General features: G+C 56.9%; 1 protein-coding gene across 3 annotated transcripts in view; it reads left to right on the top strand.

Moving 5' to 3' along the window:
• TSPAN18 (tetraspanin 18) overlaps positions 1–15,660 on the top strand; it is a 186,758-nt gene that overhangs the window by 165,813 nt on the left and 5,285 nt on the right. For 2 of the 3 annotated variants that reach the window (XM_041773562.1, XM_041773561.1), the window contains exons 6-10: positions 2,567–2,761; positions 10,150–10,224; positions 10,601–10,699; positions 11,239–11,421; positions 15,570–15,653. In XM_041773562.1, coding sequence (XP_041629496.1) covers positions 2,567–2,761; positions 10,150–10,224; positions 10,601–10,699; positions 11,239–11,421; positions 15,570–15,653 — 636 coding nt within the window. Of the gene's footprint in view, positions 1–2,566; positions 2,762–10,149; positions 10,225–10,600; positions 10,700–11,238; positions 11,422–12,770; positions 13,039–15,569; positions 15,654–15,660 lie in introns of those variants that run through there. The other variant, XM_041773563.1, reaches the window with a different exon arrangement.

Raw genomic sequence — 15,660 nt, 5'->3', positions numbered from 1 at the left:
AACAGGCTGTACCTTAGAAATGGTCACACCAAAAAAAAAAAAAAAAAAAAAAAAAAGAAAGAAAGAAAAAAAAAGAAATAGTCACACCAGGCTGAGTACTGGGGACAGGTCAGGGTCAGTGCTAGAAGCAAACCTACCCACCCAGACAGAATTTCCCATATGAGAGGTCCCCCCGCCCCCCGTGGGGCCCGGCCCAGTCCGAAGAGCCTACAGTCGGTCTCAAGAGAGATGTTTTGCACAGATTCTGAGCTGTCAGGCCCTCTGACAAAGGGTAGGGGACTTAGTACTGGATCTGACCCCTGGTGGAGGCTGAGGACAAGGAGGGAATGGAGAAGAGGGCAGCAGAGAGAGCCTCGTGGGTAAAAGAAGATACGAACTCCCCCTCCCTTCCCCTGGTGGCCCAGAGGAAGAAAGGACAGGGTGGATGGGAAGGTGATTAGCAAGTTTCGGGAGATATCTGTTCAGTTTTCCTTGGGGACACAGCAGGACTGGAATCCCATCCGTTATAGGAGAACAGTTTGGCTTCATCGGATTTTGAGGGGAGGTAAAGTGTCTGGAATCCCTGTGTGTTGGGGCACAGAGAGCCCCACTGGACCCTGACCTCCCCAGAGCTGTTGCAGGCATCCGAGCTGCTGCGACCACCTGACGTAATTGAAACCTCTCTGGGGCCGGGAGCACCCAGAGTTCAAAGCTGGTCTGCATCTAACCAGCTGTGTGATCAGAAACACATTTCACCTCTCTGAACCTCGGTATCTTCATCCCTTAATTACCTACCTCAACAGGGTTTTTTGGGAAGTTAAGCAAGATTTGTTTAGGAAGCGCCTGGAAGGTGCCAGCACTTGCTGGCTTAGCTCCATCCGAATCCAGCCTATGGAGTCTGTGGTGAGTCTATGCACAGAGGCCTGAGCGCTCAGGGGGCCAGCCCAGTGCCCTGCAGCACAGCCCACCTGCTGGCAGCACCCCCGAGCTCTGCTCGGTCCCCTCGCTTCTCCCAGGGGCAGAGCCACACTCCTGGCCTCTTGAGCCCCCGCAGGCTCTCCCGACCCCACCTCAACCTTTGACTTTAGTGCAGCCAGGACCTGGGTGAGTAAAAGTCCACCAATGCCCTCCAGGGCAGGGTCCCTGTGAAGGAGAGGTCCCTTTCTGGTCACCACTGTCTCTCTTCAATCTCTCCTATTTTGTATACATTCAAGCAATTGTCCCGGGGTCCCTCCCTTGCCCATAATCCTAAAGAACAGGGAGCCCCCCAGACTTGAATCCTAGACCCAACTTCCAAGCTGGGTGGCCCCAGGCAAGCCCCAGTGTCGCCCCCTGAAATCGGGCTGCGTCCCCTTGGGCAGCTCAGTCTGTGCCTGGGACGCAGCCCTCTGCTCACAGCGGTTGAGCCCCAAACCTTAAGAGCAATGAGGAGCGAGGTGCCTTTGACCGGATCTCTTGTAAGGGACGGAGGAGAAAAGCAGCGTGCAATGCAGGGTGGCAGTGTGGACTGTCACTGGGAGCCCCGGTGGGCCTTTCCTTTCCCTGCCCCTCACTGCCACCCCGTGCTGGGTACTTCGGGGCCTCCCTGCTGCACCCCTGCCCCGACCCCTGTACCTAAGGATCTCGTCTCCTGCTCTAAGCCCCAAGCCATGCTGATTTGCCCACCAGCTTGCACACCCCTCTCAGCCACACCAGAGCTCACCCGTTTGCTCTTATCTGCAGGCTGGCATTGCTGGCCCCGCACCTCTGGGGGCCTCCGGTCCTCCCACCGCACGGGGATTGCAGGCACTTTTACCCCCTTCAAAATCTGCTGAGGCCAAACTGCTCTCCTATGGCAGATGGGCTTCCAGGCCTGGCCTGTCCCCTGGGAAGACTGAACGGATATTTACTGATCACCTTCCCATCAACTGTCCTTTCCTCCTCAGGGCCACCTGAGGGAGGGGAGGTTGGTAGCTTCTTTTCCCCCCGGGGAAGCTAAGGCTCAGGGAGGTTAAGCCAGGATGAGTAAGGCACGCAGAGATGCGCGGTGGACAGGACCACAAACAAGACGGCTTGCCAGGAGCCGGTCTGAGAGTGGCGAGCCCACCCTGATGAGAGCTCCTGTCGAGGACAAAGTGGATGGCGTGTGTCCGGGTGTGTCTAAGGCCCAGCACAGGCCTCAGAGCATGTTCTGTAGACTCGGGGCGTGTCAGAGAAGCCCGGGATTCAGCCCCGGCTCTGCCATGAGCTTGCTGTGTGGCCTTCAGCAGGTCACTGGCCCTCTCTGGGGCTCAGTGTGGAATCAGAGGGGGCACCTGGTGCCCTCATTACCCTGCAGCTCTGACATTTAAGGAGAATCTAAAAGAGGCAGATGGGGTGCAGATGGGAGATGGGGTTTATGGGACACCCTTAAGGTCCAGGTGACCAGGAAAATGCAAACCAGAGAAAAGCATTGCTGGGACGCCAGTGTGTGCAGCAAGTGGGGTTTCTGTCTGGTTCTCTGGGCTCTGCCCCAGGGCCCCGCTCAGGGGGACGGTGTGCGTGTGCAGTGGCTAACCCCCCTGTCTACCTGTCTCTCCCCCTCCCTCCCTCCCGGCCCTGGGAGCAGCTGGGTGGGGCCTGCCTGCTGGGCATCGGCGTCTGGGTCATGGTGGACCCCACCGGCTTCCGGGAGATCGTGGCTGCCAACCCCCTGCTTATCACGGGCGCCTACATCCTCCTGGCCATGGGGGGCCTGCTCTTTCTGCTCGGCTTCCTGGGCTGCTGCGGGGCCGTCCGTGAGAACAAGTGTCTGCTGCTGTTTGTGAGTAGCCCCACCCCCACCCCACCCATGGGTTCCTAGGGAAAAGCGTGATGGGGGCGGGGTGCTGTGTCTACACTGCAGGGGACTCAGAGGTCACGCCCAGCTGGGCTGGCCTCCAGGAGCGGGAAAGCCACCAGCCTGTTCCGCTTGTACCTGCGGCCCCGGCTTCCAGAGCCTGCTGCTCCCTGCACTGGGCCCGTGCCTGCCGTCAGGTGGAGAGCGGCCTGGGCCTCCGGGGCTGAACAGCCGAGGCACGGTCAGCTGAGCACACGGCCCAGGATGCTTTTCCCCTTGCCTTCTCCCAAGAACTCAAATGTCTAACTCCTTGGTGCAAAAGGAGGGTACCTGTTCCATAATCCAGTCACAGCTTGCATTTCCAGTTTTAGAATAGAGCTGATATGATCTCTGAAATCTCTTTATTCATTAGATAAATAGTGCGTGAGCTGCTACTGCAGGCCAGGTCGTTCACTAAGAGCTGAAGATGCATCGAGGGCTGAGCGGCCGTCCCCTCCATGGTGGACAGGCACGTGGGAGGCTGTGAGGCCCATGGGGACACGTGGGCAGCAGGCAGGCCTGCTCTGTCCCCTAACTAATGGTGTGACTTAGGTCTGGCTTCTTAGCCTCTCTGAGCTTTAGTGTCTCTGCTTGTTTAACAAGGGGCAGCTGTTGGAGCTAAGGAGCTAGGCATAGCTTGGAGCTAAGGCATAGGTTGGAGCTAAGTGTGGCAAGCAGTGGATGTTCTGTTTCTCTGACCTTCCGTATTCTTGTGGGCTGGCCTCGGTGGATGGGCCTTCCGCCCCAGTGAGGTCCCTTGGGCGCCCAGGGCTGGAGAGCTTCTAGTTTGAGCCCAGTGAAAACAGCCCCGCTTAGAGAAATGTGTGTGGATGGGTCAACGTGCAGATGGTCCTCGTGGGTGAGTGGGTGCAGAGGCCGGGTGTCAGGCGGCCCGGGAGGGGTGGGCCGGGCGTCAGGAGGACTCTGTGGCAAGGTGTCTGCTCCTGTGGCTTTGGGAGGTAGAGGCCTGGCACGAGCCCTCCTCCCCAGATTAGAACAGACTGGGCGGCCCCCATTCCTGTCACAGTGAGATTCCCCACATCCCAGGCAGGAAGTGAAATCAGCTGTGAAACGTGTGACTCGGAGCCCAGGGTCCCTTTGGCTTTGGGCAGCCTGAACACTGCAAACTTTGCATTTGGAGAGAAAACAAAGAAACCCGCGGGCGCCCCCTGGCGGGAAGCCCTCTGCATAGCCAGCCGGTGCTCAGGAGCCCAGGGGTACTTTATTTGATTTTATTTTTTTAGATTTATTTATTTATTTATTTATTTATTTATTTATTTATTTATTTATTTATTTATTTATTTATTTATTTATTTATTTATTTATTTATTTGAAAGAGAGAGAGAGAGCATGAGCAGGGAGGGGGGCAGAGGGAGTGGGAGATGCAGGCCCCTGCTGAGCAGGGAGCCTGATGCAGGACTCGATCCCGGGACCCTGGGATCCCGACCTGAGCTGAAGGCAGACACTTAACTGAGCCACTCAGCCGCCCCCCAGGGGGTCTTTAAAAGGAGCCACGATATGGGTCCCAGGTCATGCCGACCCCTCCTCTCCTCCCCCCCACCTCTCAGCAGCCCCCCCCCCCCCCACACCAGCCTCATCCCTGAAGCCAAGACCAGAGGCCAGCCTGGGGGCCTCGAAAGCCCTCCCCACAAGAGCCTGCCACTGGGTGGGCGCGGCAGTCCAGGTGGAGAAGACCAAGACCCAGGGACCAACTGAGGTGCCCCCCCCCACCCCGCCCCAGGCCCCATTCCCAAGGGAAAGCTAGGTCTTGGCTGTGGCTGGGCCCGGCCCTTAGAGCCTTAAGGAGCCCCTTCCAGCTCCCTCTCTTCGCCACCTTCTCCTTCCTCCCTTTCTCTGCTAATCTGGAGATCTAGGAGACCTACCTGTGTCCATCCCTTTCTTTTCTTGCTCTTTCTCTGACTCTGATCTCTTGCTTTCTATTTCTGCTACCTTTCCTTAACCCTCTCCTAAGCAATCCTAGTCTCTGCCCCTCTCTCCCTATTCCCCTGTGTCCTCTCCCCATCCTCTCCCTTCCCCTTCTTTGGCTCCATCCCTCCCCTCCTTCCCCTTCCTCCCCTACCCGCTCATCACCTTCCCCTCCTTTTCTCCATCCCCTCCCCTCACCCTTCCCCTCTCTCTCTTCCCCCTCTTCCTACCCTCTGACCTTCCCCCTCCTCCCATTCCTTCCCTCTCCCCCCACCTTTGAAGCCCAGCACCTATTAGCCTGAGGTCTCCATGCAAGTCAAAGGCAGGGAATCCTTGGACCCAGGTCCCCTGTCTCTCAGACCAGGGCTAGTTGAGGGGCTTCTAATCTAAAATGGACTCACATGTCTGAAATTCACCCAAAATTATGTACAAAATATTACCATTAGGGCCTTGTGTGTATGTGTGCCTATACACATGTGTTGTTTGTGTGTGTTGTGTGAACACGTGTGTTTCTGGGGAGAGGTGCCACCGCTTCTGGAAGGTTTTCAAAAAGATTCATGACCCAAAAAATAAGAAGAACCACTTCTCTCTCCTAACCTGGACTGGCCATGTGGTGGTTCCTGCTGAAGAGAGGCACCCAGTCTCACCCCTGGTTGCTGCTGGGGTCCCTTGAGAAGCCTGACATCCCTGCTCCTCAACCTTCGGGGAGGAAGGGAAGACTTGTCAGGAATAGGACCCAGAGGGAGTGACTTTGGCCACCTCAGCAGGGAAGGAGGGCTGGGGTGGGGGGAACAGAGCATCCCTTCCCCCCTGCTCTGAGGCTGAAACCCCAGGGTGCCATCACCCTCCACCAACCAATGAGCCTAATGACTACATCACCTAATGATCAATTTTTCTAAAGATACTGTTTCCAGACACTCCTGGTGATCAATTTTACAGCATTTCACATACAATAGGACAATTTCAGCCTATAATGGATATTTTGTGTCATCCCTTTTTTGCAGTTGCTTGCCTCTGAGTCATTCACAGCATGTTTTTAATCTATTTATTTAAAGATTCAAAGTTCTTTTTTTCTGTTTTATGACAAAGGCATGCTAAATTGGAAAGGAGAACAGCAAAGCAAGATGAGTGTATTTAGAAGAGATAAATGAGCTGAATGGCACATAAAGTATGTAAATTTGGTAAACATTTATTAGAAATGAGAACTGAAAGTAGATGTGCCCATAGGCAGATGGGCTAGAAAAATCTGGAAACGCAAGTAGGCAAGATAGCAGTTTCTGACCCTTTGTTAATTTTTCCATCCTAAGCAAAGTAGTGAACATTTGATGTTCAGGAATTACTGGCAAATGTGTCCTTAGGCAAATGAGATGGGGTGAGATTGACTCAAAAACCCTGGGAAAGGCCCCACCCCGTGGGGGGAAGCCCAGGGAGGCGTCAGGACAAGCCTCTGTGACGGGGTCCGGGGGTGCCCCTCTGAATAACCAGGAGGAAGCAAGAGGAAGTAATCTCACGCTGGGGAAGGCCGGTGGGCTGAAGTGGCATCGCTACTGATGCTGGCACCACAGCCCTGCACTTGGCTGCGGGTGACCCGCTCACACACGTCACCCCTGCTGCAGGAGGGGGCCCTGGCAAGGACATCTGCAGGCCTCCTCCCTCTGTGAGTTACTAGCTTCATTCACGAATTTCATCTCATGAATCACGAACCTCGGCTCGGCGTACACTGCACGAGGATGGTGATCTCATCTGCCTTGCTGGTACCTGGCATAGCTCCTGGCACACAGCAGGTGCTCAATGAACAGCCCTGGAATAAAAGGACAGAGAGGAGGTGGTCTTAGGAGTGTGGTAAGAGCATGGGCTTTGGAGCCAGGAAAGTCTAGGTTGTGATCCCTGCTCAGCTGCTTCCTGGCTGTGTGACCTGAGGCCAGTTACTTCACCTCTCTGAACCTAGACTCCTCCTATGTAAGATGAAGCGGATGACGCGGCCTTCCCGCCCATAGTGTTGTGATCATGGCTCAAGGAGAAAATGTGCATCTTGCCTAACTCTGTTCCTAGCACATGCAATCACTTGATAAATGTGGAACTAGAAGAACCTTGTTGGTCTTCTAGAACCTGTAGGGTCTTCATAGGGACAAGAGACCCTACAGGCGATCGGAAAGCCTCCAGACCTGGAGGCTCTAATGGGTTCCAGGGTAACAAGGTGTTCAGAGGCTGAGTTCTAGAATCAGAGTTCCCACACTTAGCCAGGTGTGCCACCGACCAGATGGGCCAGCTTGGTCAAAGTACTATCCTCTCCGGGTCTCAGTTTCCCCTGTGGTAAGCTGGAGGTGTTGAGGGTAACCGCGGCTGCTTCCCCACGCCACTGAGAACGCCCCGAGAAAGAAGCCATGTAAGATCCGGGGCACCCCGGTGGTAAGCTCTCGGTAGGTGTTAGCCAACGTCAGTGTTTCAGGCCTTGTCCACACCAGCACCTGCCGTCGGGAGAGCCGTGCCTGCCTCTTGGTTCCGAGCCGCCATCTGAGCAGCCCTACCTGTGCCAGCCTCACGCAAAGCGCTCTAGCTGCACCCCCTAACCAAAGTGTGCTAAGCCCCATCCGGGGGGCCACACGCTCTGGGGACCAGGAGCGCACGGCATGCACGAGGCTTGAGCCCTGTGTCATCCAGAGTTTATAACCATCTAAGCTGTGATCGATAGCCAGAGCCCACCCAGTCGCCTGGCAGAGGGTGGAAACCATCTCCAGGGCCACTCCTCACGAGCCTGAGAACTGCCAGCGACTCGGCCAAGAGGACAGAGAGCAGGGAGGGCTCCCAGGGTGGCCATGTGAAACGGGGCCAGATGCCCATCCATCAGCGGCCAAATGGAAGTGCCAGGAGCCCTGCCAGGGCCTCCATCACTGTCACCGGGGATGCGAGGCTGCAGAGCCTCTTGGGGGGTGGGGGTGGGGGTGATGGGGTGCAGAATGGACTGTGGGAGTTGCGGCCTTGGGGGGGGGGTGCAGCCTGCCCGGGCCACAGGAGGCCCTCTGTGACTCTCCCCTCTGGTTGGGGAGCTCTGTCCCCAAACCCAGGCAAGAGGGGGAAGCAGACCCCCAGGGCTCCGAAGAGTCCCCCAGGCCAGTCCCGAACCGTCTTTCCAGCAGAGAGAAGAGGTAGCGTGGCGCTCAGCGAGACAGCTGCATTAAGAGGCGAGGTTTTGCTCTGGCGTTTTGGAGCTGCACAGCTTTGGAGTAGTGGTTCCCTTCTCTGGCTTGTTTCCTCCTTGGACGTGGGGGCTAAACGGAAAGAGGCTGTGCGGTGGGCACCAGCTTCTTCTTTTTTTTTTTTTTTTTTAAGATTTTATTTATTCATGAGAGACAAAGGCAAAGACATAGGCAGAGGGAGAAGCAGGCTCCCTGCAGGGAGCCCGACGTGGGACTCGAACCTGGGTCTCCAGAAACACGCCCTGAGCCAAAGGCAGACACTCAACTGCTGAGCCACCCAGATGTTCCCTGGGCACCGGCTTCTAGTGCCAAATAAGCCCCTCTGAGCCAGAGGCAGCATGCCCGGCGAGCCCGTGGCCGAAGATGACCACAAGGGACCAGGTGCAAAGGGGTCCACGCCTTGTGAGGGCCCCACCTGTTCCTTGGGTTTGGGCATTTTCCTTGGGTTTGGGCATTTAAAAAATGAATGAAGCTATTGGCAAGTCTGGAGGTGTTTCATGCCCACACCCTCGAGGGACCATCTCAAAATCCACCCCAAGGCTCTCCACCCGCAGCCCTAGCAGTCTGGAGAAACCCTGTTTCAGTCGCTGTTAGAGCTGAAAAGACAAGGAGAGAACCTGACTGCGGTCCTTCCAGATGAGGATAAAGGGACAGAAACCACAAGGGATGCGATCCAGGGGAGGGACACCTAGGGGCCTTGCAAGCAGCCGGGAGCGTGTCTGTGGGGAAACGAGCACTGAGTGAATCCCCGTGGCCAGGCCCTCAAGGCTCCCGTGTGAGCTGCCTTCTGTGGTCCTTGTAAAAGCCTCAACCACAAGCTTTGCTCAGCCTCTGTGACGACACACAGAACTATCACATCCATTGTTTCATGACTCCCCACAATGATCCCGGGAGTGGATGTTAGCATCCTCATTTTACTGACAAGGAAACTGAGGATCAAAGGTTTTTTTTTTTTTTTTTTTCGTGATTGTCCCCTGGCCACACGAAGGGAGGCAAGGGGGCTGAGGTGTCCTGATGCTAAGCCCCAGACTCTCTGCCTCCCTCCAGTCCACGCACACCTAGTGCAGGTGTGAGGGCAGCGGCCGAGGTGCTGGAAGGCTGTGGAGGAACCAGCCTCCGTGGGCCCCGGGGATCTGGCCCTCTGCTGGTGGTCTCCAGTGGGGCTGACTGTCGCAGACTGAGATGGCCAAGGGCACCAGCAGTGCGAAGTGATGAAGGCAAAGTCATTTCCTGCTTCTCCTGCCAGCAGCTCTCACCAAATGGCCCACAGTGACCAGGGGCTGCCACGCAGCACGTAACGAGGTTGTTACGGTGAGCGGATCACTCGTGGGTTCGTTCGTTCATCTGATGGCCGTGGCCCGACACCTTTGCTGGCGGGCACTGTGAATGCAGCGCGCTGTTAGAGCCTCTGTGCCGATGTTAGAGATGGGGGCGCTGCCCAGCAGGTGCTGTGCAGGCACCTCTGTGGGGCACCGCCATGTGGGGGAGCCAGCCTCGCTTGGTGAGAGGCTGCACTGAGCCTCGTCTGGAAAATGAGGAGCTGGTGGGTGCGGAAGGGAGGAGCCTTCCTGGCAGAGGGAGTGTAGCACGTAAGGGCCCCGAGACAGGAGGCGCCCTGGATAATTTGGGGAACATAAAGAAATGCGGCGAGTAGAGCGGGGAGGGGTCTTGTTAGATTTCGGACTCTGGCCCCTGGATTTCTAGATGTTGATGGACCCATCGCCTTGCCTCCCATCTTGCATCTTGGTCGTGGCTGAAGGTCAACACAGACTGCACCGCTCATGGGAGGGGGAGGCGGCGCTGGGGCCCGCGGGGTGGGGGAGGCCAGCCAGTGGCCCCCAGGGAGCTCTGGATCTCCGAGGTGTGCACTGTCCACACAGAGAGGGCCCAAATAGACGAACATCGATCGCCTCCCAGGGCTGCTGTGTGGCGTTGTTCAGGCCGAGCACTGCACAAGGGGCATCGTGGCAGGGGTGCCATTTGCACGGAAGGCATATTTGCTTGTTTGCTTTCCCATGTTTGTATGGAAATGTTTGCGGAGTCTGCAGATGGGTTGTTGGTATGCTCACGAACAACGGTGAGGTTCCTTGGTCGCCTGAAATCGGTACGTCCGGTCAACTGCGTAACAGATGGAAGGGCACGTCCGCAAGGGGTCACCGGTCCCCTTCCCGCCGCCCCCGGGGCTCACGAGCCTGCCTCTTCTCTTTACAGTTTTTTCTGTTCATCCTCATCATCTTCTTGGCGGAGCTCTCGGCGGCCATCCTGGCCTTCATCTTCAGGGAAAATGTACGTGTGGGCCCCCCTGCATGGCCACCCCCCGCTCAGAGAGGGTCCCGCAGAGTCCACAGCCTCTCAGCCAGTGATCCCAGCCCGGACCGTGACCCACCCCCACCCTCTTCCTGTGAGGGTTTTTCTGGAGGCAGAATTGGACGGTCCCTAAGGGTCTCTGCTCTTCCAAACCACCCGATACAATCCCACACCAGATTCTGGAATCTTCCATTCCATACCATGCCCAGCAATAACCATTGGACAGGCAGAGGATAGTCAAGCTGCCCCCCAAGCCCCAGAATAGGTGCTGTGCAGGAGGACAAGAAGAGCTCTCTGGGTTGAGGCCCGGGCCAGGGTGGGGGGACCTGAGCCTGCCCTCTGCCTCTTCCCGCAGCTCACTCGCGAGTCCTTCACCAAGGAGCTCACCAAGCACTACCAGGGCAACAATGACACAGACGTCTTCTCCGCCACCTGGAACTCCGTCATGATCACAGTGAGTGACGCGCCTGGGGATGCTGTGAGCCTTCACAGCCGTGATGCCAGGTGGAGCAAATGTGGAGCCTCCAGAGCCCCCTGGGCTCCTGTGCCAGACATCAGTCATCACTCGGGCCTGCCCCTCGGAGCCCAACTGGGGCCTAGGAATCGGCCTCCACACGGCGTTCTGGGCTGTCATTAGGGGCCCATTGAACACGGTCCAGACTCCGGCCGAAACCTATTTGCCATCCCTAACCCCAGTCTGCAAGTAGCTGTGATTGTCAGCGATGCTAATCACAGCAACTATGTCTTGGGTGCTGCTGCCTGGTGAGGTAGGAATTGTTACCTCCAGCCTCCTTTTGCACAGGAGGACACTGAAGGCTCAGAGATGTCGGGTGACTTTCCCAGGGTCACATGGGAGGAACAGACAGCCAACCCCTAGCTGAGGCTTGACCCTGCTCCACACCTGGCCTTGGGAGCAGCTGTCCATCTCTGCACCACCACCCCTCCCCTGGGTCCAGCTCCCACCCACCAGATCTCCCTTTGATCCCCTTCTAGTTTGGCTGCTGTGGCGTCAACGGGCCCGAAGACTTCAGGTTTGCATCCGTGTTCCGACTGCTGACTACAGGTAGCGACGAGGTGCCGGAGGCCTGCTGCCGGAGAGAGCCCCAGACTCGGGATGGGGTCCTGCTCAGCAGGGAGGAGTGCCTCCTGGGAAGGGACCCGTTCGTGAACAAGCAGGTACCAGGCCCTGCTCCCCAAGGCAGGGGGACTCGGATGGCCAGGGCTGGGCAGGTGGCAGTGCTGGCACAGGGCGTCTGAAGCACCCCAGAAACCCCCCTGGGTGGGTGGGTCATGACATGCGACTCCTGAACAGGGGCAGATGAAGCCCTTGAGGTCCAGCTGAGACAGAGGAAGGAAGTAGAGGGTGGCGGGTGGGTGGGCAATGGTATAGGCCGGAGGAATGGGCGTCTTGTCTGGGGTTAAAGGGTAAGTCGGAGCCGTCCAGTGTTCCTGGCAGAGCACTCTCTGAGCTTCTGGGGTGCAGGTCGGGAGCCAAAGCCTGAATCACATGGTGGGAGCCCCTCCTTCGCTCTTATTTGAGGGAAGCTCGCCTGTGCCCTATCAGAGCCCCTGCTGACCCCAAGGGAGCAAGGTTCCCCTCAACCCCCAAAGGTCAGGGAAACTGTCAGACTCTTCAGTTCTCTTGGAGCCCAAGGACTTTATCTCGGTCCTGGGAAGAAGCGCTTTCCCCTTTCTGCACATGCCGTCTTGGAGGGAATGGGACGCAGGGCCCCTGCATTGCCTCCACCTGCCAGGATAGTGCCCTCGTACTTGATTCCTCCTTCCTCCTGAGCAGCTCCCCACCCAGAACCCCCGCCCCAGGTCCCTGGCCCCTTGGGTGTGTGTGTGAGAGACCAGGCTGGGCACGGAGTGGAGGAGAACGGGGATGAACTATGAACCGAGTGCATGTCCCCACACCCCTCACTTGATTTGGCTTTTAATGAGCATCTCCTGGGGCAGTCCCAGATGGAGGGGACACGGCAGGAGACAGGAGACAAGGGGCTCAGGATCTAGTTCAAGAGAGCACACGATAAGGAGCAAACCAGAAGTAATAACTTCACATGGCAATGATCTCCATCAAGAAAATACAAGCAGGTGCCCAGCGAGAACGGAGGGGATGGGAGCTGGAGGGCGGGCCTCCCAGAGCCCCAGGGAGGGGGCAGCATGCTGAGGCCTGACCCTGGCCATCTGGTGGGATCTTTCCGGCCTGAGCTTGGAACTCCACACTCCATCCCCTGCACATGCCCGTGCCGTGTCAAAGGACTCACGAGCCGCTGTGGGCTCGGGGCAGAGGGCCACCAAGGAGTTGGACCTCAGCCTCCAGGAGAGACTGCAGGAAGTGGAGGCCGGGGCGGGGAGTGGGCTCAGGCTTTGATGTCAGGCAGGCCTGGACTGTGACACCCTCTCTGGACCTCAGATTCCTCACACCGTAGCAGAGACCATGGGCTATCCTCCTTGGAAAGATGGGGTTTATACGCCACCCCATCACCACCAGGGAAAAGCTGCACTTCCTACTTCCCTTGCAGCTAAGCCAGGTGACCGTGCAGGAGCCAGGGAGGGGCCAGCAGAAGCACTGTGCCCGCCCCTCCTCCCTGCCCCCTGGCTGGAATGAAGCGATGGTGACAGCCATCTAGGACCTGGGACCATCCCCCTTAGGATGTCAGAGCATGGGCAGCCGGAATGGCTCAGTGGTTTAGCACCGCCTTCGGCCTAGGGTGTGATCCTGGAGACCTGGGATCGAGTCCCACGTCGGGCTCCTTGCATGGAGCCTGCTTCTCCCTCTGCCTGTGTCTCTGCCTCTCTCTCTCTCTGTGTGTGTGTCTCTCATCAATAAATAAATAAAAATCTTTTAAAAAAAATAAAAGGATGTCAGACCATTACGAGGGGAGCCTGGGTCTCTGACGGCTCCATGAAACAGACGGACCACCACAGCTTGGGATTTCATACGAAAGATGAGCAAACTTCTAGCTTGTTCCAAGGCACCACTGTTTGGGTGGCCTGGTGCCCAGAGCCAACACCAATGTCCTGAGGCCACCTGTGGATCGTTGAGGGAGGCGCTTTGCGGGCCGTGTTCCTGTAGGGCTTCATCCTCATAAGCTTCTTGCATCTGCACTCATCCTTGGTGATGGCACCTCCTTCGGTCTCCTGGACATGACTTTGGAATCAGAGCTCCTTGTTGGGGGGTGGGATGTCCCCATCCAGCTGCCTGAGTTCTTTATGGTGACTCTCCCTCTGTTCCTCATGAGGATCCCCCAAGTTTGACCTCTGGGATCTTTTTCTGTGTCACTTATCCCTCCTGAGCCTTCTTCCTTTTCAGAGCCTCCGTGGAGGGACTGTCGCTATTTGGTTTTTCTCCAAAGCCCATTTTGCTAAAGCCCTGCATTTCTGAGTGTGCCTTGCATCCAGTCATGGTTTTCTTAAAAATATATATATATATTTATTTATTTATTTATTTATTTATTTATTTATTTATTTATGAGACACACACACACACACACACAGAGAGAGAGAGAGAGAGAGAGAGGCAGAGACACAGGCAGAAAGAGAAGCAGGCTCCCTGTGGGGAGCCTGATGCGGGACTCGATCCCAGGACTCCGGGATCACGCCCTGAACCAAAGGCAGACGTTCAGCCACTGAGCCACCCAGGTGTCCCCAGTCACAGTCTCCAACCAGTGAGCAAAACGCCTGGATGCCAGGACCCGAAATCCCAACTAAAGGGGCTTATGCACACGCCCCCTGTGTTTCACACACAGCGAGCATTCTGGAAGGTGGCGCCTCTCCCACTGCATCAGTAGCATTGTCCCGCCTGCCTGACGAGCCTCTGAGATCTCTGTGGCCTTTCCTTGGTGGTGAAACAGCTACTGTTGGCTCCAGACACCACCCCCCCATGTTTAAGACAGAGGGAAGGGAAAGCGTGGCACCCTGTCCTTCCCAGAAAGCCCCTGTCCCGTCTGCATAGATCTGGGTGGCCAGGACCCGGTTACGTGGCGCCCAAAGGCCAAGGCAGATGGCACTCAGTTGTGGATGTCAAGTGAGCTCCCCGCTGTTTGCCACTGCACTCCATGGGCAGAAATGAGAAAATCCCGAAAGGAGGTGACCGTGATGAGCACTCAGCCTCCCCCATTGGTAGGAGTCAAAGCCACCGGGGCATTTCGCCAGCTCTTCCTCAGCCCGCCCTGGGTCGAGACAGTCACCCAGGCCTCCTGCTGGAAACAGAGGACGGGGGCTCCGAGCACATGATGATCTGGCTGGACTCCAGGCCAGAGTGCAGACCCCCAATAGGAAGACATCCATAGTCCCCATCTGCCTGGCTGATCTTAAGCCCTGTCTCCTCACAGCCTCACATTCCTCTGCTTCATCCCCAGTGCTCCCCACCTGCTCCCCAGCAGGTTGTGAGTGTGGGTGCTGCTGTGACTGTCGATGTAAAGTGCCACACCCTCGTCCTCCTGGCATGGGAAAGCCATTCTGGCCAGCGAGTGAGAGCAGCATGTGCAAAGGCCCTGGGGTGGGAGGGAGCATGGCATGCTCCAGGAACCCAGAGAGGAAGGCCGATAGGGCTGGAAGCACAGTGACCAGGGCAAGAGTGGCTCAAGGTGAGGGTACCCCAAGGCCCCTCCCGCTCTCTCTCCAGGTGTGTATATAGCCATCTCTATCTCAGGGTATGTATCCCCACCACTGCTTGGGAAAGCAGTAATAACACAGGACTTCATCCATTGAGAGGGATCTTGAGGGCTGGGCTGATCTTGGAATGCTGCCTGGAGGAGGTAAAGTGTGTACTGGGCTTTGAAAAATGGGCTGTTTCCTTAGGGCAGAGGCTAAAAAACCCAAATCCTTCAGCCACGGAAGTAATAAGGAGGGGAGAGGGTGAGTGTAGCTCAACAGGGAAAGACGGGGGCTGTGGACCTCCAGCGAGCCCTGGCCCCATCTGACAGGCACGGCCACACAGCAGTGATGGCTCCACTTGCTGGATCTCCTGATTTGGGGGGAGCAGCAGGGAGTCTAGATATTTATGGGAGACTTTCCAATACTCCAATCACTGTGGCTACTACACCAAAAGGGTTTCTGGGAATGTGGCCATTCCCAGCCCACCTTAGGAGCTGGGGGGGGCTTTGGTGTAATGCTGCCAAATTGCTGTTCCTGAGCCTCCTGCCTCCCTCCCCCTTCCACACCAACGGGTGCCAACGGGGTTTGGCAGGGTAAGCCTGCTGCTGCCTGAGCTTTGGGGCCTTGTGCCAGTCCCCCGGTTTCGTACCTCGGTCCAGAGGCTGGCCCCTGACCCCAGACTGTCTCTGGCTACGGCCTCACCTCTGGTCCTTCCCTCCCAGGGCTGTTACACAGTGATCCTCAACACGTTCGAAACCTACGTCTACCTGGCTGGAGCCCTCGCCATAGGGGTACTGGCCATCGAGGTGAGTA

This window comes from Vulpes lagopus, chromosome 11 (genome assembly GCF_018345385.1).
Source record: "Vulpes lagopus strain Blue_001 chromosome 11, ASM1834538v1, whole genome shotgun sequence".
Lineage (NCBI taxonomy): Eukaryota > Metazoa > Chordata > Mammalia > Carnivora > Canidae > Vulpes > Vulpes lagopus.
The sequence above is the reverse complement of the archived record's forward strand: the minus strand, read 5'-3'. Positions and strand labels throughout refer to the sequence as shown.